We start from the raw sequence: 27655 nt of genomic DNA, 5'->3' as shown, positions 1-27655 counted from the left end.
GAATTCTGGACTCAGTTGTCGTGTAATTATATTGAATTTCACAGCATGGTTCTTCACATCACAATAATCTTATTCTAGTAGTCCGTTATTTGACGAGTGTAACAGGTGCCGCTGTGTTTCATTTCTCTGCCAGTAGATGGCAGACTTTCCCCAACGGTCGCATCCCAAGAGCGTCACGTCGCTAAATAATGACGTCTCACTAGCCAACATGGTGAAGAAACAGCGTGGGAAAGCGTCTTCGTCTTCAAGGACAGCGCGTAGTGAAGAAATGACGGATCATTTTAGCATGGCGCTTGACTCCAGCGACGATGAAGCGCCAGAAGAAGTGACTTTTGAAGACTCGAAGGATTCCGCTCTACGGACTATGAAACAGGCGCTGGAGAGAGCCAGAAGGTAGCTAACACAGCTAGCTAGCCCCGAAACGTGCCGTTCTCACGTAGCTATAGAGCCTCGCTCCAAACTCTATTCAAAAGTCTGTCGTTAAATGTTCTCTTGCTTGTCCGCAACAGTACATACCTCGTAAAATCTGAATCAACACCTTTTTCTGAATGGTTAAGACCCACTCTTCAATTCGGCATACCCATAAACCACCAAGCAGTACTCTTTGGGAAAAAATCTCAATTTGTAGACCTGGTTCTCACCGCTCGCTACCCGCCACAGTGTATTTTTGTTGGGGGAAGCTTGAATGAATCCAGGCGATCCAGTTTCAAAAGTTGAAATTGGTCGATTGTATGGATGCCGATATGAAGTGTGGCTCCTAAATTTTCAGGAAATGCATTGAATCATATTTTGAGGTATATACGCTTGCCTAATACGCAAGGTAACGCTGCAGTGGTAGATTTTTGAATAGAGTTTGGCATGTGGTTCTCTTTATAGGGTACATAGCGGGGGCTGGCAGCTGTTACACAGTACAAGACAACGTTAGTACTGCGGCTAACCAGAGTCAAGTTACCTGTCTTTTAGTCGCTTCTGTAGGTTTGTTGATGAAGGTAATGAAACAACACTCATTTTGTTTGCAGGGAAAAGGAACTGTTGAAAGAAAAGAGGAGGAAGAGGCAGGAGCTGTTTCAGGAACAGAAGGTATGTTTGTGCGTAAAAAATGTGTAATAAGACCATGGACTGTTCTAGACAATCTGGTAACCCCAATACTCTCCATTCTCTCCTGTATGGAGAAAACGGCACGCCAAACTCCATTCCAAAATCTGTCAGTCTACTGCTGCCTTGCTTATTGGCACACGTTGCCTGTCTGGTTTAGCATGACTTACGGCCTTTAACGAATCGTTAGGATGCACTCTTTAATTCGGCACTCATCCAGTACACCAAGCAGCATTTATATCAATAACATTTCACCAGTTACAGTTGATCTGCCAGTTAGTCCCATGATCTTCCACTAAATATAACACCAAGGTGATATATTTAGGTGTAAGTGCTGCTTGGTAGATCAAATGTATGCCAAATTGCTCCAAGTGATTTGTAAAGCGTCTTAAATCCTAAATGTTCTACTGAATTTTTCAAGGCCCAGTCTTTATTTAACCATGAGTCCATTTTTAAAACTTTATGAACTGGTTGGTGTACTTGCAAATGTGCAGTCAATCCAAGTTATCCAAGTTATTTGGAGTGTGAACTTAATACATCACCGGAAAGTGAACAACCTGTACTGTCTTAAACTATGAACGAACACAACACTTCAACTTACTGTCTTCAAGATAAGATTTGGAAACATCACTCCTCTGGAAACCTCACATGGACTCATGGTTATTTGGCTGAGGGCGTCATCTGGTCTAAATACTGTGTGAACCAAGGGTTTTGTTTGTGAAAAATGTCAACAAAATAAAGCGTCTGCAGGCTACACTCTGTGGCAGTAGTCTTCAGGACGATGATCTGTCTCAATTTGAGCTTTGCTACAGTGAAGTCCGTCTCTCCGCTGAGGATTCCTCTCAGCTGGGTCTCTGCTGCGGAGACGACGCCTACATCGCTTTCTGTCTTTTTTTCAAGACCCGATCTGTATTTGCTCATGTTGCAGCCCCTCACTGGATTTGTTTACATAATGATTTATTGTGATTTTCCCACCCTGAAATGTATTGTCTGAGCTTTCAGTGCAACTTTTTCACTTTGAAATTTATCATCTGAACTTTTGATGCAAGGACTGACGCTATGCAGCAGCCAAACCGGGTTTTCCATGTATGTTGAGGCTTGTTGTTTTCTTGGTATAAAGCCACTGTGTGCGGTCTAGCTTCATTACTTTGCTTTTTTTCCCACAGAAAAGACGACTCCTGCCCGCTGACGTCTTGGAGGAAATCGGTACAGCTCCTTCAAAGTAAGTTTACTGGACTGAGTCAGTCTGCAGCCCTTTATTCTCTTCAGTCTCTTCATAAGAACGATTTGTCAGTGTTTTCATTCTGCTTTTTTACAGGAAGCAGAAACTGTCTGAAGACCAAGGTAAAGACGCTTCCCTTCCCTAGTTAATTTTGAACATTGAGCTCAGTAGAATAAGCTTCAGCTCCTAGATAAAGAACATCATATTGATTCAGTTGTCATGGCGCTAATGCTTTTTCCTAAATCAACCCGTTTGTCACGCAGATGAAGAGGCAGGCGGCTCCGAGGAGGAAGAGGAGGAGGAGGGAGCCGGATCAGACGAAGAAGACGATGGGAGGGAGGACAAGACCGGGGAAATGGCGAACGTCCAGAAGTACGTGAATCCACTTTTTCATTTTAGTTTTGCCAGTGAATCATAATCCATAATTCAAACAGGAATTCATCTGGTTGTTTGACCTATGACGATCCAATTGATCAGCCAGCGATCAATATCAGCAAACATTCACTCGAGATATGAAATCTGTCGTCAGCCTGCTGGCAACCGGCCGTCTTCAAAAGTAGAAAATTGCGAGCCTGTTGCATCATCGGTCCATTTCATCTGCAACAAGCCTCACATTCACCGACATACAAGTCAAAGTTTTGATTTATTTACTGACACATTTGGGCATTTTTTTCCCCTGAATGAACTGCAGTACTTTAGTATTAAGATCTTATTTTTGAAGATGCTGACTTGATGTATTTATTATGTGGGGAAAATATTTAAAAACATGCCGTTTGCTTACAAGTCAGTTCAAAATCAGTCTGCTTGAAGGAGTTTAATGCTACATAGTTAACTTGTAAAGTATTTCTGGGCACAAACTACGTCCATTTTCACCCAAATGGTGACTAAACCTCGATGTGAGCCCCTGACTGAACCGTAAACCCGGCTCCTCTGTCAGTCTGAAGGGAAACTACACGGTGACGACGGTGAAGGAGCGGCCGGCGGCTTCCTCCCAGCAGCAGGCGGCCGTGGATTTCCTCCAGTCCAGACTCTACGGGGCGGGAAGCGGCAGAACCACAAGTAAGAAGGACGGTCCGCTCACAGAGGGTCCCACAGGCTGCGTCCACACCGCGGCCCAGAGTGTCCCACAGGCTGCGTCCACACCGCGGCCCAGAGTGTCCCACAGGCGGCGTCCACACCGCGGCTCAGAGTGTCCCACAGGCTGCGTCCACACCGCGGCCCAGAGTGTCCCACAGGCGGCGTCCACACCGCGGCTCAGAGTGTCCCACAGGCTGCGTCCACACCGCGGCCCAGAGTGTCCCGATTCAGAATATTTAAGCGTTCAAATCCGCCTCGATTCGGTCAAAACTGGAAGGCGCATACCGTAACTGAAATATGTTGAAACAAGCAGGAGAAGTGCAGGTACAAAAACAGATAGAAACGGTCATACAAAAAAAAAAAAAAGAGATATGAGCGATAGATATATCTTATTGTCTTCAAGATAAGATTTGGAAACATCCCTCTGGAAACCTAACAGACTGATGGTTCTTTGGCTGAAGGCGAAAACAAGAAAAAGTAATATTATATTACAATATTCTTTATTTGATGACGTTTCCACTTCCATCTTGAAAGAAGGCTGTTGGGCCGAAACGTCATCAAATAAAGAATATTTTCTATAGAGCTAGAGCAGTGATTCTCCACCTTTTTCATATCAGGGACCCCGAATTTAGTCCACATTAGGGCCACAGACCCCCATTTGATGAGATTTTGTCTCTCGGACCCAAATCTGAGAATATTTTTATATCTTTTACTATCTGTACTGTAGGCAGAGAGATAACAGAGAAACTATGATCAAAACAGTCATTCTACATTCTCTAATTGTGTTAACCTCTTGTAAATGAAATAATGGAAGGTGCATACCGTAACTGAAATATGTTGAAACAAGCAGGGGATCAGATATCAGCAGCAGTTCAGAAAAGAGCATGAAGTCGGCGGTGTGAACGGTGCCTCAGATAAGACGCAACATACAGGCAGCCATGTTTTGGTCCTTCATTAGTCACTTTTCGACCAGGCTTCAGTTCCCAGTTGGCACTTCAGCTTATTGTGTTCAAGATAATGAGATTTAGAAACATCGCTCCTCTGGAAACTTCAAGTAGACTTATGGTTCTTTGGCTGACGGTGTAAAAACAAGAAAAAGTAATATTATATCACAATATTCTTTATTTGATGACGTTTCCACTCTTGAGCTTGACCTCGCAAACCTCTCTATTATATCTTTGTCTGAAGGTGTCATCCGGTCTGAATACTGAAAAACATTTTGTTTTTGAAAAATGTCAACAAAATAAAAGCGTCTGCAGGCTACACTCTGTGGCAGTAGTCTTCAGGACGATGATCTGTCTCAATTTGAGCTTTGCTACAGTGAAGTCCGTCTCTCCGCTGAGGATTCCTCTCAGCTGGGTCTCTGCTGCGGAGACGACGCCTACATCGTCACTCTGTCTGTCCCGTAGGAGACGTGGATCTGTTGAACTGTAGTCATCGGGCCGAACAGGAGCCACTGATCATTCTTTCCTCTGCTTTCAGGTAACGAGCTTCTTTCCCTTGACAACAAGAGGGGGAAGAATAAAAGCGCGGCGGTGCAGTTTGTCAAGAAAGACTGGGGTGAGTGAAACGGTTTGAGCTTTCTGACTGGAGACTTTAACTCTGCAGACTGTGGTGTCGCATCCTGGAGTTTATCTGTAAAGGAAAAGACTGGAGTCAAGTTTTTGGGTTCATCTTTAGCATTTCTTCAATGAAAAATGGCCTCTTTTTTGGGGGGCCTTTTTTCTTTTTAGCTCATTCAATACCATACACCTATATGTCAATTTTATGGCAAAGTTTTTAAATGTTATTTTATTGTTTTGATATCCAAATCTCATTACTTTTACTTCCTGGAAAACATCAAATCTTTAGTGGTTACATCATCGTGTACCAGGAGGCGTAAATAAAAACTGATCTCCCATTGGTTTAGACTTTTGAATGATCTCTCCCTGCGTTATGTCCCGCCCCAACATCCTGTTTCAACAGGAAATACATCACATTAAGGAAGAAGGATGCTCCCAGAATGCCATTTTGTTGTGACTTTTAACACTCAGACACCTCCGTTTAAACTACACACCTTTTAAGATGATGTAAAATTAAACACACCTTGTGCCGCATCACAAGGGGAAAACCTGAATATTTGTAAATGTTTGGCACGACAATAGTCAAATTTAAAGATATTGAATATCGGCAGCTTCAATCCAGAAAATATCAGTATCGGCCTTCAAAAATCTAAACCCTAGTTTCTAATATAGCCATACCAGGGGAAACGTCATGGTGTAGCTAATCTAAAACGGATGTGAAATGAAGGAAACGTATCTAGTCTTCTTCTAGTCTTTCTTCATTTGTTACCCGAGTGATTTCCAACGCTGCCTCTGCTGTCCGACCCTCCAGCCTCCAAGGAAAAAGCCAAAGCAGAGAAGCTGAAGAAGAGGTGGATCCACAAACAGCAGATTCCCTCCAGCTGACGGGACGGACAGAAGGGTCCGACTCCGAACCCTCGACCCGGGCCGGTGTGAACGCGGCTCGCTCACAGCTCGGCCTGCACACTGAACTTACATGGAGCGAGTATCAGAAACACGCTGCTTATCTTACCAGGCTGATTTATGGTATCAGGATCGATTGAAAACCTCGAAAATGTTAAGTTTTCTGTAATGGGATCTCAAGCTTTCTGTTCGCTGAAGGGCATTTTCACTAAGATAATCAGTTCAGTGTGGTCAGGGTCTATGTAGAAAAACAAATGTTACACAGAGAAGAATTTCACCTGTTGTTTGATGAAATGTGCTTTGATTCAACTAAGAAAGGTAATTAAAGTACTGGTTTATAATCAGTGCTGTGTAACTTCCACTTATCCAGACCTGGGAGGTTTTTTGGGGATATTTGTCTCATCAGAGGAGAAAGTACGATCTACCTGGACTCTACAGACTGTAAATCTGTTATCAATGATGGTGTAAAAATTAAATATGAATGAAACTTTCCAATGTAAAGTTTCTTACTAACAACCGTACGTGGTTGAATTTACACAAGAACATTTATTTTGATGCCATGTGACTTCGATCAGGGGTTCCCATACGTTTTTCATGACGAAGAGCCCCTAATTCGATTTTTATTGATGCATGTGATGTAATGCAGAGTTTATACTGTAGGTGGGGAGAACAGATATTCTTAGTCATCCATATTCTGGTCTTTCAGATGGCCAACTTCTATTAAATTCAATATAAAGTTTAACCATTACTTTTCTTACTCTGGGACTGCTGACCCAGATCTTTTTAATTGCAGGAAGCAATTTTCTTCTTGTGTAAATCCAGCCGATGAACATTTTATAAACCAGATGCATCTTGGGCCATTAAAGGGCCACTCGTGTTGTTTACTTGGTGAAAGTACTGTATGAATAAATGCTTTTACTGGTACCTCTACTTTGTTTTATCCTCAATTTACTCACAAAAGACTGAGCATGCATGAGCCTTTAGCAGCACTGCTTCAAATATACAGTTAAACACATTCACCTCCTAAACTTTCCTCTCTCTATACTTTGATCTGTTAAAGGCAAAGGTACATCCTCAATATATATATATATATTTTTTTAAACAATGTTAAATGTTTAAGTGTAGATTTTTCCTTTAAAGTTTAAGATGTGCCAAGTTGTTTGGCGTGTTCTGAATGAGAAAGAAAAACACTTTTAGATTAATTAGAATTAAATCTTGTTAAACTCTGTGCTACAGCCTCAGCTGGTTACTGATCGCTTTACAAATTGATAAGCGTGACAAACTTTGCATTGATTCCATATTGTCAGTGGAGTGCGTTCTCTCTGATGGAGGAGACAGATTCAGCCCCAGGCCGTACGCAGCATCCAGACACGTGGCATCATTTGTTGTTTTTAATATAAATCTTTTCACCCTCACACAAATTGCACATCTTTTTTTTTCTCCAAAAAGGACACACAGTCAGCAGTGGACAACTTACTGGTTGACATCTTCCTTATACACCGTGAACTGGCTAAAAGGAAAAAAAAAAAAAAAAAGAAATAAAATAAGAGACATCTAACTTGATCTTACCACCACTTTACTATGGCATGCATAGGTTTCAGACCTTACTCATAAAGAGACAACAGACACTTGTCTAAGAAGTTTTCTAAACGATGCCGTGACTGCTTGTGATCAAAAACCAAAAAGGTACAGAAAAGCTCAGTTCCACCAAGAGACTCCAGACCGCCGGGGAAACTAGAGGAAGATGATCGGCGTCGAGCGTAACGCTTCGCCTCGGCGTTCCTGCTCCTCTGCGAGTGGCAAGCACGAACACACAGGCGTAAAACACACAGCTGCGATGTTGTCTTCCTAAAGTATTTGGTTCTTTATTTTGTAAATGTGGTAGCCACAGTGCAGTTGACAATACTGGATGTTTTTTTGTTTTTTTTAATTCCTTTTCCCCCCCGTCGATGCATTGAGCTCTAAGAAGTAGGAGGCCAGAGAAGGATCCGGTAAACAGAACAGTAACAAGTGAGCGGAGGAGGCCTTCCTCCGCGGGACGCCTTCCTCCGCGGGACGCCGTCGTTTCTTAGCTAGTTAAGGACAAGCAGACTTGAGGACTTTTCATACCTGAATGCCATTTCAACAGCAGCATTAGAAGATAGACAGCAAGATGCTACCAAAGAGCAAAACAGAGTCAAGGCTGGGCTTTAAAGGAGAGCTAGCTTCTGACCCGGGTTCGGGCCAACGTTAATTATACAAGTGTAACCCAAGGCTAGCAATAAATCTGGGTTATGCCACCCAATAATAAATCAAATGCAACACTAATTTAGAGAGGCGTCGCTGGCCTGATGTCAGCTCAACGCCGCCTTGCTATCACTTGTTTCTGGTCCAAGTTCAAGTCTGAAAAGCCCGCCGTTGCGCCACTCAGAAACGCGTTCGCTCGAAAGTCGAGGCCCGGGTTCGGCCGCTCGGTCCGATCTTAGCATTCTAAACCAAAGAGGGGGGGAAAAAAAAGAAGGGACATTTGGCTCCTGAGTTGTTTGTGGATTAAAGATTAGCATAGACATCGATACGAAAATAAAAATAATGTTTGCATCAAACCTGCTGTGCAGCTGGGGGTTTCCAAAGGGGGGGGGGGGGGGGGGGGGGGGGACAAGTAAAACGGGGTCAGAGGTCATCGCAGGGTTCCTACACATTTCCTATTTCAAATTCCAGACTCTTCATTTCTTGACTGGATTTGAAGGTTTTGGTTGGTATTCAACATGATGTCTGCTGACTGGCTGAGCGTCAGCCAGGCCACATCAGGTACAGCTGAGGATTATTCTTCACAGCAAACACCTCGATATGTGAAATGAACGTAGGTCTACAACTACTTCAAATGTGAACTCCTGTGTTTCGGAACTGAAGAACAGTTTTTTTTCCATATTTTTTTTTTACAGACTTGAGAAATTCAAACTGATTTTCCCGTCCTGTGTAGGAACCCTGGAATCAACAGAAAGGGGAACTTAAAAACTTGTACAGACTAAGAACAACCAGCACACATTCGGGGGTCACTGGTGTCGGTACAAAGCATTAAGGATTGGGTTGTTTTTTTGTTTTTTTTTCAATCATTTCCTTTCTTTTGATAACTAAATATCTTGCTCTATTGATATAATTCCTTTTTGTTAAATTCATATATAAACGTTAACATGTACACACACTTGTCACTGGTAATGATCGGTGGGATCGGGACCTTTATTATATGTTGGTGGAACTTGCTCTCGCTGGCGCTCAACAAATATACTGTGAATGCAAGTAACAATAATTAATATAATGATAATTAGAATAATAATAATAATAATAATCATCTGCACCATGCCGTGTAAACCCGGAAAAACTAAAAACAAAAAACAAGAGCCAGGTAACCACCCCTCCCCCTTCCCCCGCTCCCCGCACTCCGCCAAAAAACAAAGATTAAAAACAGGGGAGGAAAAGAAAGACGTTAAGTCGAGACTGTAGATTCTCTCTGGCTTCTTCGAAGTCAGTCCACATGCGTCACACAAAATCTCCGCCGGTGTCCTGAAGTCGGGGGGGGGGTGGGGGGGGCGGGGGGGGCGGGCCGTCTCTTCGCGCCGGGAGTCTTGCGTGGGCCGGAGTTCGCGCGCTCGGCAAGCCTCGGTGGAAATGGACTCAGAATGCGTCGGAAATGTTTGCAATCCTGTTTTCGGTATCAGCCTGCCGCGCGTGTTCGCTTGTCTGGGTGTGTGTGTGTGTGTGTGTGTGTGTGTGTGTGTGTTTACAGGGACCACGTTAAAGGGTGGTCGGCCACGGCGGTCGCTAGGCTTTTTTTTTTTTTTTTTTTGCTTGCTTGACCAGGGTGTCGCCGGTCCATCCGCCCCAAAATGCTTAGGGCTGGGGATTTGTGGCGAGTCCACATGAGTTCTGCGCTCTAAGTTTGGGGGCAAAGTATTTTCAAGTTGGCTACTCTTGGCTCTAGCTTCCCCGCTGTCAATCAGAATGATGCAGAATAGCCTTTACTGGCTGCAGAGGGGGTTTGTGAGACGAGCCAAGGTGGAGGCGTAATCCATGTTTAGGATGGATAGGGAGGTGGGGTGTGTGTGTGTGTGTGTGTATGCTTATGTGGTGTGTGTTTGCACTCTAAGGCTCCACCCAAAAACCGCCCCAAGCCCCCACTACTGCTGTGGGTTTCATGTCGGACTGTAAAAGCTGAACAGTAAACTAGTGAGATAATTAACTTTCTAAATCATCTTTCAGAGAAGCGTCTCCTCAGCTGACATCACCACACACACGGAGCAGGTGGCAGGGCTATTTCTGGGCAGGGCCTAAGAGTGTGAGAGAGTGCGTGTGTGTGTGTGTGTGTGTGTGTGTGTGTGTGTGTGTGTGTGTGTGTGTGTGTGTGTGTGTGTGTACACGGGGCTAGTGCAGGTAATCGTCCACAGAGGCGAAGGCGCAGGAGCCGCTGCCAGATCGAGCCATGATAGCGAGGCACTGGGCGGCCTGGCCCACGGCCTGGGCCAGGGGCGGCTGCTTCGGCAGGTTGTGAGTCTCTGGAGGGGGGGGGGGGGGGGGGGGGGGGGGGGGGGAAGAGGAGGAGCGTCAGGACAGACTGCAGGGACAGGACCCAACCTCTCAATACGTTTCATTTATATTTCACAGTCTACAAACAAACACAATCTGACGACAAAAAGTCTGAGCCAATTATATATTCAGTGTTTCCTCTGGATTCATTCAGCTGTGGCGTGTCACCGCCGCTGCTGCTGGAGAAAAATGATAATTTGAAGGTGCAGCGTGTAGCATTTTTTAACATCAACAGATCATTGTTAAATTAATTGTGATAACTTGGTATAATTACCATAAACAAATGAGACCAACTGTCAGTATGATTGGTCGCCTCTATCTCACACCAGTGGTATTGTTTGTGTGTGTTTCTCCAAATCAAGATCACATTTCCCATTAATCTTATTGCTTGGTTGCACTATTGTGTGTGATATAACTGATTATTGCCAATATTTTGGGCCTGTATTGGACCTTTATTAATTATTACATGACATGGGATTTTATTTTCTTTGCACATTTATTCATGTAATTTTTTGATCATATTTTCTGTAAATGTAAACATCATTTACAGGCTGTAATCTATCCCAGAGTTCCCCCTGCTATCGAATACACATCATGTGTCACCCTGCCTTAAAGAGCTGCTAGCAAAAGAATCTCATCAGTCTGGGTTTCAGTGGAGAGTTTTAATGTCCCATGATGCTCTAAATGCTGTTTCAGAGGCTTTTACACACTGGCAAGAATACAATTCAGAGGGAAACACTGAATATTTGCCTGAAAACGGTCAGATTTAATGAATATCGGCAGCTTCAAAAATCCATATCAGTCAAACCCTACAGCCGACCTACCTAATATTGCACTGTTGAGAGTGGAGCAGACCGGCTCTCTCTGAATGGAGTCCAGCTGGTAGCCGACCGGGCTGCTCCAGGGGTCCGAGTAGGCCAGCAGGCTGAACGCATCCTGCAGCGGGAGAGGAGAACGTCAACACTTACACATGATATCAAGGGTTACTAACGTCACTGCATCTTACATGTTTGCACTGTCCACCTGCACAATGCACTTTCTGGAATCTATGGAGATACTTTGAGGAGATCAGGCATGCCAGTACTGTGTCCTCTTTTAAAAATCTCACTCTTAAAAACTCACTTTTTCAGGATTGCTTTTAATTTGATTGTTTTTAATTTACTTATGATGAATGTCTTTTGCTTGGTGTGTTACAACTTTTTATCATTTATTTTTTTCTTTGCTTTACAAGAAAAGATAAAATCTGTACAGCTCTTTGTAACCTTATTTTGAAAAGTGCTCTATAAATACAACTATTATTATTTCGATATATTTTTATAGGCTCATTCTATTTTTACATGATGTAACCACATTGTTATAAATTGCTCAAGCTCCATACTATATAGTACACTCTGTTATTTGTTTAAGGAGATATGTAATATTTCCTTAATTGCACTCCAACAATATTCTGCAATTAGGGAACGAGAACCCAGGACCACTGCACTATTGTAGACAGTACGATGTCTGCATGTAATGATGCAACACCCACTGTGCACCAACATGTGCACCAACATTACATACTAGATGCACTGTTTAGTATCACTGCATACTAGACAGTCCTGGACTTTTTCTTCTTTGCTCTGCAATGTTAACACAGCCCGACCTCCAGTGGGAACCTCTCCAACATCTGAAGCCAAGGCAGCGTTCCTTCTCTGCTATTTGTAATGGGAAATAATGTCTGCAATGTAAAGACGTGCTCACAGTGAAGCGCAGCCTCGAGGCTTTCAGAGATTTGTGTTGGCACAGAGGAGCAAACTCCTCATTTCTCCTCCGAGCGAGCAGCGGTCAGCAGGGAGGGGGGGAGGAGGGTGGGGTGGGGGGGTGGGGGCTTCTTCCAGTTTCTCTATAAAAACCAGGAGAAACTGCTTCCTCTGTGAGTGTGTGTGTGTGCTGCCATAGTGCTATATAACTATAATGCCAGGATCACACTTAATCTGTAATGCATTTCTGTTGCTGCATCATGAGGAGTTGTACACAAGCATCCTGTGGCTCCAGAGTATTGAGATCAAACTAATTAGGAGTGCGTTTTTTTGTAGTATTGCAACATAAAATTTTTCATTGGAACTTATTTTCATCAATGAAATGTTTTCCATCAAGAAAACAAAGTAAAAAAATGGCAAAACATTAGCTTTACTTAACACATGCATCATCGACATAAAAGTAGAATAAATCTTAACTCAAGGAATGCCTGCATTAGAGCACAATTCATCTGCAGTGGAATGATCGGTTTTTAACAGATTTCCTCATTTGAATTTAATGAACCTCAGAGTTCGGAGAGCGCCGCATCCGAGGTTTTAAGTGTGATCTCGGGGTAATGATTAGATGTGGCCAGAATATGGGCCGTAACACCGCACCCAAAGTGATTCTCAGTAGTATGCATAATTCATTTTGTAATACACCCATCCAAACTCTTATACTGCCCTTCTGACAGCCGCTCTGGAAAATTAATAGCAAAACATTTCTGCAGAGGGACCGGCCTAGACTAATTTACATAATACAGAATCACGCTGCTTACCACTACTGGGGGGGGGGGGAAAGGAGAAACCCTGGTATAATCAATTTACCGTTTATTCTAGTCTTTGTATAGACTATCATCAGAGTTATTATAGAGTTTTAAAGTACAAAAGCCAGGGCAGAAAATTAAGTTTTTCTCCATAAACCACAGTGGCTGGTGGATTCTTAAACTGCGGAAACTGAGACATTTATCTCATTATCTCAGGAATGTCTTCAAAGGGCTTCCGCACTTTTAGGCTGCTGGCTGGTGTTAATGTAGCACAGCATCAGCAGTTAGAGGTCTGGTTGCACGTTACCTTGAGCATTTTCTTGTTGGCCGAGTTCTTGCCACACTCGCGGCGGAGGTGTTCGCTCATGCTCTGCAGCTCCCTGCCGAAGTGGATCATCCTCTCGATGGCCGCCTGGCTCCCTCCGCACAGCTGTCTCTTGGACTGGGCCGACTCCACCTCTGCAGAGCGACAGCCAATCAGATGACAGACAGGTGAACATACCAAATTGGCCCGTCAGAGGGGTTGTTCCCACCATTAACACCTTCAAATCTCGCCTCAAAAACCATTTGTTTTATCCATTTTTTAAATTGTACAGCACTTTGGTCAATGGTAGTTGTTTTTAAATGTGCTTTATAGATAAAGTTGACTTGACATGACTTGTTTTAATGTACTAGGGATGTAAATGACGAGTAATTTAGTACAGAGTACTTTCTTAAAAATATACCTGCAGGTAGTTGGTGGTGATTTGTCACTCTGATAAATGCCCAAATGAACTCACCAGTACTCTCTCTCTCTCACACACACACACACACACACACACACACACACACACACTACCCACCCATGTCTGCATCGCAGTCGTCGGGCTCGGCTGTGTGTTTGGAGCTGCCATTGAGGAAGCCATTGGAGGACGACTCTGTCACTCCGTTGGTGAAGTGGTCCACCTCCATGTCCACATCATTACTGAGGGAAGAGAGAAAATAAAAAAATGAAAAACCTTCACTAATGCCTCCTGGGGGAAACCTGGATCTTCTCCCATGGCGTAGCTATGGTGACACTTTGACACTATCAATGTCAATAAAGCTCATAAATGACTTTATGCCTCTTTAAGGTTGAGTTTACACTTTTGAAGCTATAACTTGTGCTTTGGAGTAGAGGCTAAATATAGGACACTTCTATGTCATATTAAGCTAAATTTAGAAGCAAATCTACATCATCAGACCATCTACTTTCACTGAATTCTCTTTGTATTTACAGCTGATTGAATGTAAAGAAAACAGTGCTTGTGTTAGTGTGGAGCTGGTCAGGTGTTCAGTACCTGGTTATGGGCTGTTGGCTGCGGTTCCCATTGAGGCTGATGTCAGACACTGGGAGGGCGGAGCCAGAGCCAGGGGGGCAGGGCTTATGACTGTGGGGGGAGGAGCTGTGGCTCTTATTGGACGTCACACCATTACAGCAGTTGCTGTCGAACCCTAGAGCAAACACAGCGATAAAAACGTTTTTAAACTGCTGACAAGTGATACACCCAATATGCTAATGCTAGTGCTAGAGTGATCTTCAACTATTATGGTCAATAAAAAGAGCTTCTCTCTCATTCCTATGAAAACGATGTTACTTTCTGGCCAAGCCGCAAAGCCAGAACTCTTAAACTGATTATAACCTCAACTTGACTGGAGATCTGATGCCTAAAAAAAAAAAGGATGTAAAAGCATTTTTGATCTTCAGTTTTTGAAGATACAGCGATTTTTTACTTTGCGGCTTGGCAAGCAAGCAAAAAGCTCATTTAAAGCCCAATCCCTAATAGCAGCATGGCATCTGCAAAAAGTCTGGAGTCACAGGGATTAGTGACACCATATATTGTTTTGTTTTCAAGTATAGATTGATATACGTCATTAACATCAGTTTTGCTTTCCGAGGCTACCTGAAGAAAAAGGTTTATTCTGTGAAAATCCCAAACCAGCACTATCTGCAGCAATGTGATTCAAGACTTACTGGACACCCTACAGAAACACTGCTGCCCTACATTTGGTTTTATTTACACTCAGATTCATCTGACTGAGGATACTTCTTCACTGAAATATATTGTCTCAGGTTTTCATAAAAAGGACTGACAGTATGTGGCAGCTAAACAGCAGTTTTATATATTATGAGGCTGTAAAGAAATCATATTTGTAAAGTCACTGGAGTACAACAGAGCTGTATTTTGAGTTAGGACAGGCTAATAAAGTTCTGAAAAGCGCATTTTCCCATTGGCAGGTCAAAATATTCAAGATGGGAACATGCTAAACATGGATGACTATAGCCTAATTTTAGAGGGTTAAATAATCGGTGGACTGTACCTGTGAGGTAGGGCTGGGAGCCGCTGGCTTTGTGGCTGGGGCTGCTGAAGGGCCGGGGGGAGCCGGGGTAACTGTCCTGAGACTTGGGGCTCCGACCGCCCAGACACCTGACCTCACTGTCCGTCCCGTTCACCATCTCTATGAACTGTCTCACCCTGAGGACAGAGGGAGGGGGGGAGGAGAGACAAGTAAACCTTTATTTATGTGGCACCTTTCAAAACACTGAGTTACAGAGTGCTTCACAAAGTTAAAAGCATAGAAAACAGACAACGACAAGGGTACAAAGTTCGTCGCCAACAGTATAAAACAGATGGATAGAATAACAAACAATGTGCAGTGGAGCCACAAATAAAAGTATAATGACGTAATAACACATATACAAAAATATAGTAAAAGAAAATTAAATGAAAAGGCCAGTGAAAATAAATGAGTTAAAATGTACAAGGAAAAAATAAAGCATGCAAGCAAAGACAGAAAGTAAGGAAAGTAAAACAGCAAGAAAAGGAAAGAAAGGAGGGAAAGAAATCAAGCATGGAAGGAAAGAAAAGAAAGATGGGAAGAAGGGAGACAGAAAAGAAAGAGGGAAGGGAGCAAAGAACATCAGGGAAAGGAAGGGAGGAAGAAAAGAAAAACAAAGAATGGAAGGAAAGAAATACAAAATGAGGCAGACAGGAAGGAATGACAGAAAGAGTAAGAAAGGAAGGAAACAGAAGGAAAAATACAAAAAGGGAAGGAAGGGAGGGAGGGAGGGGTGAGGAACAAAAGAAAGGATGGAAGAAAAACAGAAAGGAGAAGAGACAAAAGTGGAAAAACAAAAGAAAGACGGAAAGAAGATGAGGGAAATAAGAGAGAATGAGGAAGAGAGACAGAAATAAAGCAGGCAAGGAAGAAAGGGGGTTTGGGACGAATAGGGAATGAAGACAAATGAACGGACCGATGAAGAATCCGTCTCCAAACCCGGCCCGGGACTCACTTGAGCATGAAGAGCAGGTCTGGGTTCCTCTCCAGGAGGCTGGGGTAGAGCTGCTGGGTCGTCTCGATGGCCTCGCCCATTCTACCTGACAACACCAGCTTCTGGATCTCTGGAAACACGCCAGTAAAAACATTTCTAAGCAGCACATTTACTGTCATCCATCTGCCAATACCGGATAGGGACTGACACCAATAACACTTTCAACTGTCGATGTTTGTTTCCATACAGACTTGGGACAAACAGTAGCTCCAAGTGACTCTTAGCATTTGTTTGGAGCAATAATGCGCCATATTTTAATATGAATAGATGTTTGTTTTGCTACTCTCTCTATTGATATAACATAATAGCGATTCAATCCATACCCAGTTCATGAAAGCTTTTACATTTGCCGTTCTAAACACCCGGTGGCGGGAAGCTCTTTCCTGGTGTTGTGCCAAAAATTTGTTTCCCCCGAAAAAATGCGTTTCCCCCGCCGGTGCATCTTCGTCTCAATTTCACGCCAGGGAATAATGTAACATAATTTCCATTTTTGTGTATTGTTTTCCTATTGCTGGCTTTTCAAATGGTAAAACGACATTTTAGAAACATTTCATGGGATTAGAAAGAATGAAAGCAGCCTAGGAATATAGTTTCCTCATAATGAATAAGATAATGAAATAATGCTTGTTTGTGATCTTACTATATCAAACCACATGCATCCACTGATTCAACAAAGAAGGTGTCAGACTATACGCTAGTCTACTTATCATTTATTAAGCGCATTTCCCCACAATAATTTCCTGAGTAGACACAAATATCGGCAAAACACTGCCAATATTTGGTGCACTGGAAGTGATGTGTTTTATATTTCCGGTTTGTTTGGAATCAACAGAAGAAGAAGAACTGGGTAGTTAGCATGAGCAGTGATAGCCGCCATGGCTGAACAGACAAAGAAAAGAGAAACTCAAACTGCAGCAACAGAAAATCCAAGCTCCGCCCACACTGTTTGATTGACAGGTGATCTCTGGGAAGTGCAGTGCAGAAACACCACAGCGATGAGCGCTTAGCACCCAAGACGGAAACAAGATTAAAAAAAAAAACTCTCAGATTATCACTTTAAATCTGCTTGGAGTGACAGCCAGCATACATTTCTGTGACTGACACTATCTGAATTGAGATTAACCCCGCCCCTCTGGTACTTCAAGCAGGGTAAAACAAACACTAAGGACTGTTTGCAAATACTATGATTGAGACATAATCAATTCTTCTCCATTAAAAGATCTCTCTCAGTATATTATCTATGTGCAGATAATCAAGTCTTATTGCTTTGATTTCTGCAAGCACAGCGGATGTACACTTACATATGACTTTTGGTATCAGATTTATACTGTTGAGGAAACGCTTTGATACACACCTAATTTTAGCCTGGTATCAGCATATCTCATACCAGTATCAGTAAATTCCTGTTCCTGTATTGAATGAAAAGGATGAGAGACGCAGCATCTTCTTTTAGAAATGTGCCGACCGACACTGAAGTACTCACTCTGTCGGTTTTTGATGGAGGCCAGCTCCTCGTGCACGGCCTGGTCGGTGGATTTGGCAAAAGCTTCAGCCGTGGCGCAGTAGCTGTGGTGCACCAGGTAGGAAGCCACCATCCTGACGAGATGAGACAGAGAAAAACCCACAACACACAGTGATTAGACACAGCAGGAAGAAAGAGTTTTGGAGATCTTCACAATGAGCAGGTGTTAAGAAGTGCTTTCTTTTCATCTGGTCAGATTACGCTCTTTAGCAATCCCAGTAGGAGCCAGAGAACATCAGGCAAAACTGCAAGCTTCTGGCAATCTTTGTCCTATGCCTCAAATCCTGCCCAGCTGACACCTTAGTAAACAATAAAAATATCTGTAAATACCATCTGATCGAGGTATGGTGTAAAATTTGGTCTGAGCGTATTTGAATTTCCCATAGCGGGCTTTCAGGTGATGCAACAAACCCTCTGGCGGCCATATTGGAGGTCTTCAGCTCTTGTGCAACAATGGCTGTGAACAGCTGCACACGTTTCAAAACTCGTCTGTCTCAAGAGAATTAAATAGACCTGATTTCTGTGCTGTTTTTGACTGGGAACTGATCATTTCATCACTGATCCATCTGATTTTGTGTTTAATGTCAGCTTGTTAGCTAGCTTACCATAATATCTGGTCAGCTAACCATCACCGTCTTGTTGGTAACACATGTGAGTTGCACACTAGTTAACATATCTAGTAGAAGTTAGTGTTAGTAGCGGCTAGTAGTAGTAGTAGTAATTAGCCTGCTGGTTATTTAGTTAGCTAACAAAGCCAAAAACCAAATGTTTGTTCATGTTAACTGAGCTGTTAAGTGTTTTGGAGTCGAGACTAGGACTGAAGACAAGACAGTTCACTGTGTCAAACAAATCTACAGCATCAGACTACTCAGTTTTATTTCTAACGTTACTGAAATGACCTACAGCCACAGCACAACAATCTTTTTCAGGTATCTCTCTTATTCGTGCCTGGTTGTTATATATATCTAGAGATTATTTGCAGACAGCCAATTCTCCAATGAACCTCCATGATGGTGCCAGCCGTGGTTGCTGGGAGATTTATGATCCAATTGCAAAGCCTCTGTTCTTGTTTATCATCATGTAACTGGTGCTCTACAAAGACAATCGCACTTCCCATCCACCAATCTGACGTGAGCTTAAAAACTTCCTGCTTTCAATCCCGGGCCATGAGGCGACTTTCTCCGGATAAAGGCAGTAACTCTCTCCCCCCTCAACCCCAATCCCCATCAAATGGAGATTAAATCCATTCAGAACAAGTAATCATAGCAACAGAGAGCTAATCCCATCAGGGCATGGCATGAAGAGAAACCGAGTCCCAGAGCTCTTACTTCTGGATCACGGCTCTGCTCTCTGATGGGGAAGTGCTCCATCTGGGCCTGAAGCCTATTCATATTTTAGCAGCACATTTATTGTCACATATCTTTCAATAGCACCCATTTTGAGCACTAAACTTGGAACTAATGTCTGATACTGCGTACTGATCTGATCTGATAATGAACAATATGAAAAGTTCTACTCCAAAACTCTTAACATCCATTTTGAGATTAAAAAAAAAAAAAAATCTTCACCTGAGGTTCCTTGAATTGTATAATATGACGTATGAAAGGCTGAGATATGGCAGGCGAGGTAGTTATAATATGAAAAGCAAACTGTATTTTTATGAATTACTAAAATTCTAATGAACATAAAATCATTTTACTTAACGCATTTTGCAGCATTTTTGCAATTCTGCGTAGCAACATCACCATAGCAACATGACGCCATGCTTGTGTTGTTGTCATGACATCCTACTCCCTTGCTCCTGTGCCTTTTCCCACAGCCATCCCAAAAATGTTTTGCCATCTGCGGTCTACCATGTCCCATGTGAATGCAGCATTAGTTTTGGGGCAATTGGACAAAAACTGAGATGTCTTCTATTTGTCTTCCTCAGAGAAATCAACCTCCTTCTAGGTGTCAAAGAGGTAGAAAGCAAAGTAGCTGGTACATGGATTTCTGACATGTTACACTTGGTTCCTACCTAATTTTAGCACAGTATGAGCCTGGAAATTGTTGCATTCTCACCATTGTATTAAATTAGCAAGACAAACATTATCTTCAATACATCTTCTATTTTGATTTATATCGTATTCCTTTATCCATAAGGAATATTAAAGTTTCATCTATGTTAAGTTTTCACATTTGAACAGTTTTTCAATCACAGAAAAGTAATAATAGGTGTCAACAAGGTAGAAAAAGTTTCTGGTATATGGATTTCTGATATTACACTTGTGTCTTGGTATCAGATTTCAGTATTGGGGAAATTCTCATTAAAGACCAATTTAGCCCGGTGTAAGCCTGAAATTGGTGCATTCTTACTACTTTATTAAATTAGCCTGACAAACATATTTTGTGTATATATATGTTATATATGTTGTATCATCTTTAACACGTCTATTCTGATCTATATACTATTCCTATATCGACAAGGAGCATTAAAGTTTCATCTAATCTTACAAGGTTACAAATTTGAACAATGCAAAGTTCCAGGTACGTTTTCCGATCACAGAACAGTACGTTAAACCCCCAAATCCTCTTACTTCTGGATCATGGACTGCCACTCGCCCTCGCGCTCTCCGATGGGGAAGCGGTCGATCTGGGCCTGGATCTTGGTCCTCCACTCCCGCATGTAGTCCTCGATGTCAAACACGAAGGGGTGCTGGCCGAAGTTGGCGTCCACCACCTCCCCCGGAGTCTGCAGGCCCACGGTCGGGTACAAGTTGGGCTGGGAGAGAGAAAGAAAAAAAAAAGAGAAGTATTAGGACGATAGAGGAAAGGGAGTTTGGGAATGTAATCTGGACAGTAAATCAAAACAGGAAACAATCAGAGAAAAACAGGAAAACAGAAAATCTCAGGAAATCAGGAAATAAAGCTTTTGTCTTCAAGCCACAGTGGCTGATTACCCCTCAAGATTCATCAGCCGCTTTCACCATTTTACCAGCCGACACGATTTCTGGAACAGAATTGGGGCAGCAGGCTGGCAGGATGATTAGGGAGAGCATCCTTCAACCAGAAAGCCCTGGCTCAATCTCCCATGACATTAAAAGGGGGCAATAAGTAAGATATTTATTGCCCCATAGCACAGAATGAGCATAATATATCTGCAGGGGCTGATGGGGCTGTTGATCAATACCACTGACCCAACGATTTCATTGCCAGGTGCTGAGATTTCTGGCTTTCATGACTCACTTTCTGCCCCATACTCCATACTACAAGAACTGAGTGTCTATTGGAGTTTCACACACTCCCAATCCCCAGCAGCTCCAGCAGGACTACTCTGTATCCAATAGAGATGGGATGATCTGCTTATCTCACGATTCGATACGCAATATGGGATTTACGATTCAACACAACCACGATACGATGTAATAAATAAAAGTTAAATGACAACAAAGTCTGACTGTGCTGAATTATGTTTATTTCTGAGACACAAATTTTTCTAGCGATGCCATTGGCTTGCAAGAATGTAAACAACAACTTAAAAATGGCATTACAAAGTGACAATAATATAATTTGGATGGAGAGCTTGTGAAATTGTGACGGTCAAGCGTCTCATTTGTGATTACTACAGCAGAATAAAACGGAGCTAATGTCATGATTCATTTTTCTGCCGCACAATACGCATTGTCACATTTTTGTATTGCGATATACTGAATTCGATATATTGTCCCATCCCTAGTATCTGACCTGACCTCCCTGTGGAAGTAAAAAGACACATTTCTCCATTAGGGATCAATACAATATCACAAATATGTCTCCAAACTACAATAGGATCTCCAGGCTGGTTACCTGCTATAGTGGATGGTACAGCAGACAAAACAATAAGACTAGTTTTCATTCCCCACCCCTGCCTGCAGCTGCTTAACGCTCCTGAATGCAAAGACGGTGTTTAAAAAAGGTAGGCAGCATCAGACCAAATCCAAAACAAAGCCACTCTGCCTCAGCTAGAGCAGCAGCCAGACTCTTGGTAATAACACCACAATAGAACAAAGACCTGGCACCATCAACTCCAAAACTTTCAAATCCAGGCAGGCGGGCTACAGACTCAGACATTTTGGAACAAAAAAGGGATTGTCTGCACTCTCACATCAAAGAAATACCCAAATTCATTTTCAGGGGCATTTCTGTGACAGATTTAGCGGCAGGCATATTTAGTTGGGACTTTTATCTTCAATTTTTATCATTGATCTCTTTCAGTTAACAATTCACCTTTTGTATTCTTCTGCCTGTTCTTAGAAGTTGTGGTCAATTACAGACTGGACATGAAAAAATATGTAGTACAGGAATTTGATATTGCAGTTGTTTTTTTTCAGGATTTTTTGGACACACTCCTCAAAACTCCCCTTCATTTTCCTTGTTGAGTGTGTAAGTGAGGTCCTGTTGTATCACTATGTACTGCGTTGCTACGCAAGTGTTGTGACACCGACGCCACCAAAACAAATTCATGCCAATTTATTGTGCTTGGCGAACAAGAGATTCTGCTTTCTACCTTTTTGTGTCCCTGATGACATCGCTGACAACAGGATGAGGAGATAAACAGAAAAAAAAATGGAGATAAGGAAGCTCATAGGGGTTTATTGTTTGGTATCCTACAATTCTCATCGCAGTGTGACCAGCCTTGATTTGATCAGGAGGAGAGGTGACAGACACGAGGAGTTCACCCCTGTGGCACTGTGTGTGTGTGTGTGTGTGTGTGTGTGTGTGTGTGTGTGTGTGTGTGTGTGTGTGTGTAGGTGTGTGTGTGTGTGTGTTTGCTCTTGTATTTCTATACTTATGAAGACCAAGTGTCCTCATGAGAAAGAAAGATGAGGAAAATCATGCAGCGTGAGGACATTTTGGTCGGCCCTCACTTCCTCAAGGGGCTAATTTAGGGTTAGGATTTGGGTTTAGGGTTAAAACAATTTGGATTAAATCGGGGTAAGAGTTAAGGTTCAATTCGTTTGGGGCTAAGTTTAGAATTAGGATTAGGTTAGGATTGGGACTAGGTGGGTTATAGTAAGGGTTAATGGTTATTTTGGGGTTAGGGTTTGGGATTAGGAAATTAGGATTAGTTTAGGATTGGGACTATGTTTACGGTTATAGTAAGGGTTAAGGGTTATTTTTGGGTTAGGGTTTGGGATTATGAAATTAGAATTAGGATTAGGTGAAGGCGAGGCATGAAGTGGAGAGGGTTATGGATAGGGTTAGGGATTAGGGAATGAATGTAGTCAATGGAAGTCCTCACAAGTATAATAATACAAATGTGTGTGTGTGTATGAGTGTGTGTGTGTCTGTATCTCGGAGTTGCCTTTGTCACGGCCCAATAACCAGAAAGGTCAGCTGTGCCGAGGTGACGCACTTCACCGCACAACTCTGGAGGAACATAAATGCCTGGCCGACAGCCAAGCCTGCTCCGCTGCTCAATGGATTATTGTTTAGACCAAGACTCTCTTAGCTTCTTCCCCTCCAAAACAGACGGCCCTGTTTTCATTCCCTTTCTCCGCTACCCAGCGAGAGTAACGGTAAAAACAACCGTCTCCCTCACATCTCGGTGCAGTTAATACATGCATGGATTCCATCTGAATTAATGTCCGTTTGGTGGCGCTGCCTGTGGGAGTCGCTCATGTAATTAAGCGTGAGAGCCGACAGGAGCGAGACTCGCCTGACAACGAGCTGAAACGGCACAAATCAACTGTCCTGTCAAAAAGTTTTTTTGTTCTTGAGTGACAGTACAATGGTGGCAATCAAGGCTGAAATGATAGTCACGATTATTTTGTTATATATTGTGATAATTATTATTCCAGTGTCCCATTAACCAACAGTGATTAGCCACAATGTCTAAACTATCACTCCTTAGCTGTAGATTATTCTTAACAACAAAATCACAACACGTGAAATGGCAGCGGGTGTTGAGCAGAAAATGTGTATTGATATGAACAATGGAACTGAGCAATGTTTTCTCATCTGTTTCAGGATGATTTTGTGTCACTCCCAAACTTTTCAAGATCTGGAAATGATCAAACTCATTTTCCCAAACTTTTCTTGGCTTTCCAGACCTGTGGAAGAACTCTGTTGATCACTAATTATTTGTCTTGCTAATTTGAGGAACACAATGTGGGACAAAGAGATCCAAGGCATTCCAAAAATAGTTTAAAAGCCTCTATTCTATTAGGCTAGTCATAATTGCAAGTGAAAAAAACAGAATGAGTAGAATGTGAGCAGGGTATTTGCAGGTTTCAGAAAGCTACCTGAAATTTAATTTAAGACCAATTTAAAAACTAAAATAAAGAAACAAAGCAAAACTAGCCTATTTCTGACTGAACATAGCTAATAAAAGTTGTGAAACTATAAATGGGCAGAATAAGAAAAAAAAGAAATTATTTGTTTAGAGACATGAATCCAACCGTGTTTAGTAAAGCAGATAGGATGCAGATTGTACTGCCAACTGATCTGTGGAAATGCAGCAAACAAGACCTCTAGTAATGGATTTAAGACATTTTAAGGTCTCAAATGTAGGTATTTTAAGACTTAAAGGATCCGCAGCAACCCTGTAAAGACTTTTGAACTGACTTCTGGAGTGCCTTGGAGCTTTCTTTTTTCCCCCTCATGATTACTAGATGACCCATTTTTAATCCAAGGAGCACCCGACCGCACAATCCTTAACATTAGAAACATTCCAGCCTCCAATCACTTTTCCAAAACGTATCATTTTGAATTTTCTCACCAATTTACAGTGGACATTCTAAAAGGAAAAGAAACATTTGAATATTATAGATTTCCAATATGCTACAATGATTAATTATGTAAACTAAAATCAAGATATACGATGACAAGGACACCGGAGAGAACAAAATGTGGATATTGATACTCACCGGTAGGTCTGTGAAGGCAATACCTGGAGAACAACAGAGAATCAGAGAAAATGTCAGCATGGAGGAGAAGAGACTCTGTGTTACAGCACACACCACTCAGCCATGGTGTCCCACAATCCTGTGCTCCGTTTTGATTTTATGCTCTGTTCTCTAATGCAAGCTGCCTTTTTCAGTACACTGAAAAACAATATGCAAATAAAAATTATTAAAAGCTTTTCACAGAACTCACACAGCCCACGGACAAATTACAAGACTGCTCCTTTTACCTCAAAATGGCTTCCCCCCACAATATTCTTCTTATTGGTTTTTCCACTACTACAAACAATACTGTTATGTTTTTATGCAATAAAAATGTACAATGGCCTTTTTCCATGTATTAATCTATGTAATAACATATGTAAAAATACTGCAAGTACACAATAATACTACTTCGTTACTGACATAACGTCAGCACATAGTATGCCAATATAACACATTTAGTTCTCACATTTGGTTGTTACACCCTTGTAAAGACAGATTTTTATGTATCAGGAAGAATTTAATGAAGTACTAATAGAATTACTGTGTAATGACAATACTTTTCCATAGGTCAATACAATAGAATAAGGGCATTGCGAAGTAAAGTTTGACTGTTTCTGGGCTCCTTACCTAGGCTGTGGCCGTTCTTTGTGTAGAAGCAGGTATTGTTGATGAGGTTAACGCAGCAGCCAATCACGTCGCCCGTTGTAAACGTGGGTCCGTAGGGTTGCCCAGTGCCGGACGAGCAGAAGGAGTGGCCGTCGTCTCCGTGGTAACCATACGAGTGCTTGTCCCAACCTGAGGTATGCAAATGCCATAGTGTGTGAATACGACCACGGTGCAGGCAGGGAAAATTTGCAGAAACTCAACAGCTCATTCTTTTCATTCACACACACACACACACACACACACACACACACACACAACGTGAAAACATCTTTTTTGCTGTAGCACAAATGCATAGGAGTCCAAGAGAGAAAGATGGACACAACTTCATTCTAACTGACGCAAGGCGAGACAAGGAGGCTTTTGCTCGAGTTGAAATTTTTCAGCTTGAGCAATAAAATTTCTGATACACTAAAGCAAAAGCCAACCAGCTTCAAGCAGGATTCTATTCCAGCATAAATTTCTTCCCCTACCCAGTATTTACAGTAGAGCAAATGTCCGATGGCCATTTGTGACCACTAACACTGCTAGATTCCCTAAGAAGACTGATTCCCAAAGTGGTGCTGCTGCCAAGCCTGGAGCAAAAAGGATTAAAATGCAGGATGATGGAATAAAAAGAAGAAAAAAAAAAAAAATATATATATATATATATATATAATGTTGATGCAGAGTTTCAATTAATATGCACCGTCTCAACAAAAAAGAATGTCAACCACAACCACTTATCATAATGGCTGGAAGATAGAAAGCTGTCAACAAAGCTCTGTTGTGTCTAGCGGTGTCATCAAACCTGCCTGCATGTCATCACGCTAATTTCGCTTCATACGTTTCAAGCCGAGCTATCAAACTCCTGCATTCCTGCCTCAACCAACCGCATTTTGTACTTCTCAAATTAAAGCTTGCCACGCAATACACACTTTGTTTTCATTATGAGTTGCTGCAACGGCTGCAATTACCAGCAAACCGTGCTTAGTGTTAGGTACAACAACAGACACTGGCACAAACTCCCAAATTACAGCCAACATGCGCCATATGACTTTTTATGATGAGATTAACAATTACTACCAACTTTTCTACTTCCTCCATTTTCACTCTGGTTGTTGTTCTAAGCTGCCAGCTGCCTATAGAGCCCCGCCTCTTCTTCGCTGTGATTGATCAATTCACAAAAAAAAGCGTGTACTGAATGATCTAGAAAGCTGAACTTTTGTGAACTTTAGAAAGTCCTCCATTCTGCCTAAAAAGAAGCCTTTCATGGGGGGGGAATAGGCGCTGGTACAAAATAGTGGGATAATGTGAACATGCCCCAAGTCAGAAATTCATGCTCTGCTTTTTAAAACTTTTAAATATAACCAGCACACTCCAAAACATGGACAAGTTGTGTCATTACTGAGAAGCCACAATAAATGTGTTATGGTGATGAAACCCTCATCAGCAACACGAAGAGGTTGCTTATGAGGGCTGTGGAGCTGAAACATGTTCTTGTTATATATTTTTTGGGGCATTTTAAGCCTCTACCCTAATCCAGAGAACCTTAATACAAGTCAGCAGGTAGCGGGTTCACCGTCTTGCTCAAAGGCCCTTCAGCAGGTTACAGAACAGTCTTCCCAGTCACCAGGAAACCTCGCTGAACGAAATGGCTCATTCAGTTTTTCCCAGCATGTTGGATATAATATTTCCAGGTTTTGCAGATTTCCAAGCATTTTGCACTTTACGGTCGTTCTTTGGTTTTTGAGTTCAGTGCCTCCAGCCTCTGTTTGTGTTGCTGTACTCATTACCAAATCGAACTTAACCTGATTATGAGTTTGTTGTGGCTATATATATCTACACATATTGAATTCTTCCTCTATAAAAGAAGGTATTAGATTCCTAACAGTTGTAATACATTTCAGTGTTGTTGCACAGAAAATATGTATCTGCAAAGAGTATGTTTTTAAAGAATGGAAAATGAATGCCTCCTTTCGTTTTGACGTCTTATGCATTAATGAAATTTTACGACTCCTTTGAAACAGCCTTCAGGCACCCAAAGGTCTTGAAATTCACTCAACAAACAGATCATTCATGGAAACTTTCAATTCAAGTAAACTAAACACACCAATTTCTTGTGTGTGGATTAGGAGCAATTTGCTCCCAACCATTAAAAGGCCTCTGTTTTTATCTATGGGTCTCACGAGGAAGGAGAACCAGCCTCTGCTACAGCAAAACGGCCTGAGGGCTGTTTTAACATTAGAAACCAAGTGGTGTGATCCTGT

At 42.2% G+C, this 27655-nt stretch overlaps 2 protein-coding genes across 3 annotated transcripts in view; one reads left to right on the top strand and one right to left on the bottom strand.

Moving 5' to 3' along the window:
* The first annotated feature begins 205 nt into the window (after positions 1–205).
* On the top strand, positions 206–6726 carry nol7 (nucleolar protein 7). Of its 2 annotated transcripts, XM_078287568.1 has the most exons (8): positions 206–393; positions 1020–1080; positions 2262–2317; positions 2414–2439; positions 2581–2689; positions 3255–3376; positions 4877–4954; positions 5768–6726. In XM_078287568.1, exons 1-8 carry the CDS (start codon positions 209–211, stop codon positions 5839–5841), a joined length of 711 nt encoding a protein of 236 aa, XP_078143694.1. In that variant the 5' UTR covers positions 206–208; the 3' UTR covers positions 5842–6726. The 2 variants fall into 2 exon arrangements, with proteins under 2 accessions (XP_078143694.1, XP_071753507.2); XM_071897406.2 differs by lacking the exons at positions 4877–4954; positions 5768–6726 and adding an exon at positions 3576–3707 and having other exon boundaries at positions 3255–3388.
* Positions 6727–7236: 510 nt separating this feature from the next.
* ranbp9 (RAN binding protein 9) overlaps positions 7237–27655 on the bottom strand; it is a 29255-nt gene continuing 8836 nt past the window's right edge. Inside the window, exons 4-14 of the mRNA XM_071897400.2 lie at positions 25371–25538; positions 24723–24745; positions 20412–20596; positions 17797–17909; positions 16275–16383; positions 15302–15456; positions 14281–14434; positions 13804–13925; positions 13269–13420; positions 11244–11355; positions 7237–10388 (exon numbers count right to left, since the gene is read on the bottom strand). Coding sequence (XP_071753501.1) covers positions 10258–10388; positions 11244–11355; positions 13269–13420; positions 13804–13925; positions 14281–14434; positions 15302–15456; positions 16275–16383; positions 17797–17909; positions 20412–20596; positions 24723–24745; positions 25371–25538 — 1424 coding nt within the window. The 3' untranslated portion in view covers positions 7237–10257. The remainder of the gene's footprint in view (positions 10389–11243; positions 11356–13268; positions 13421–13803; positions 13926–14280; positions 14435–15301; positions 15457–16274; positions 16384–17796; positions 17910–20411; positions 20597–24722; positions 24746–25370; positions 25539–27655) is intronic.

This window comes from Centroberyx gerrardi, chromosome 13, assembly GCF_048128805.1.
Source record: "Centroberyx gerrardi isolate f3 chromosome 13, fCenGer3.hap1.cur.20231027, whole genome shotgun sequence".
NCBI classification, from domain to species: domain Eukaryota; kingdom Metazoa; phylum Chordata; class Actinopteri; order Beryciformes; family Berycidae; genus Centroberyx; species Centroberyx gerrardi.
Note: the sequence above shows the minus strand (reverse complement) of the source record. Positions and strands in the feature narration are given on the sequence as shown.

Coding starts and splice junctions, on each gene's coding strand:
- nol7 (XM_078287568.1), top strand. CDS start 209: ATGGTGAAGAAACAGCGTGGGAAAGCGTCTTCGTCTTCAAGGACAGCG. Junction 1,081..2,261: donor AGCTGTTTCAGGAACAGAAG/GTATGTTTGTGC, acceptor TTTTTCCCACAG/AAAAGACGACTCCTGCCCGC. Junction 2,440..2,580: donor GAAACTGTCTGAAGACCAAG/GTAAAGACGCTT, acceptor TTTGTCACGCAG/ATGAAGAGGCAGGCGGCTCC.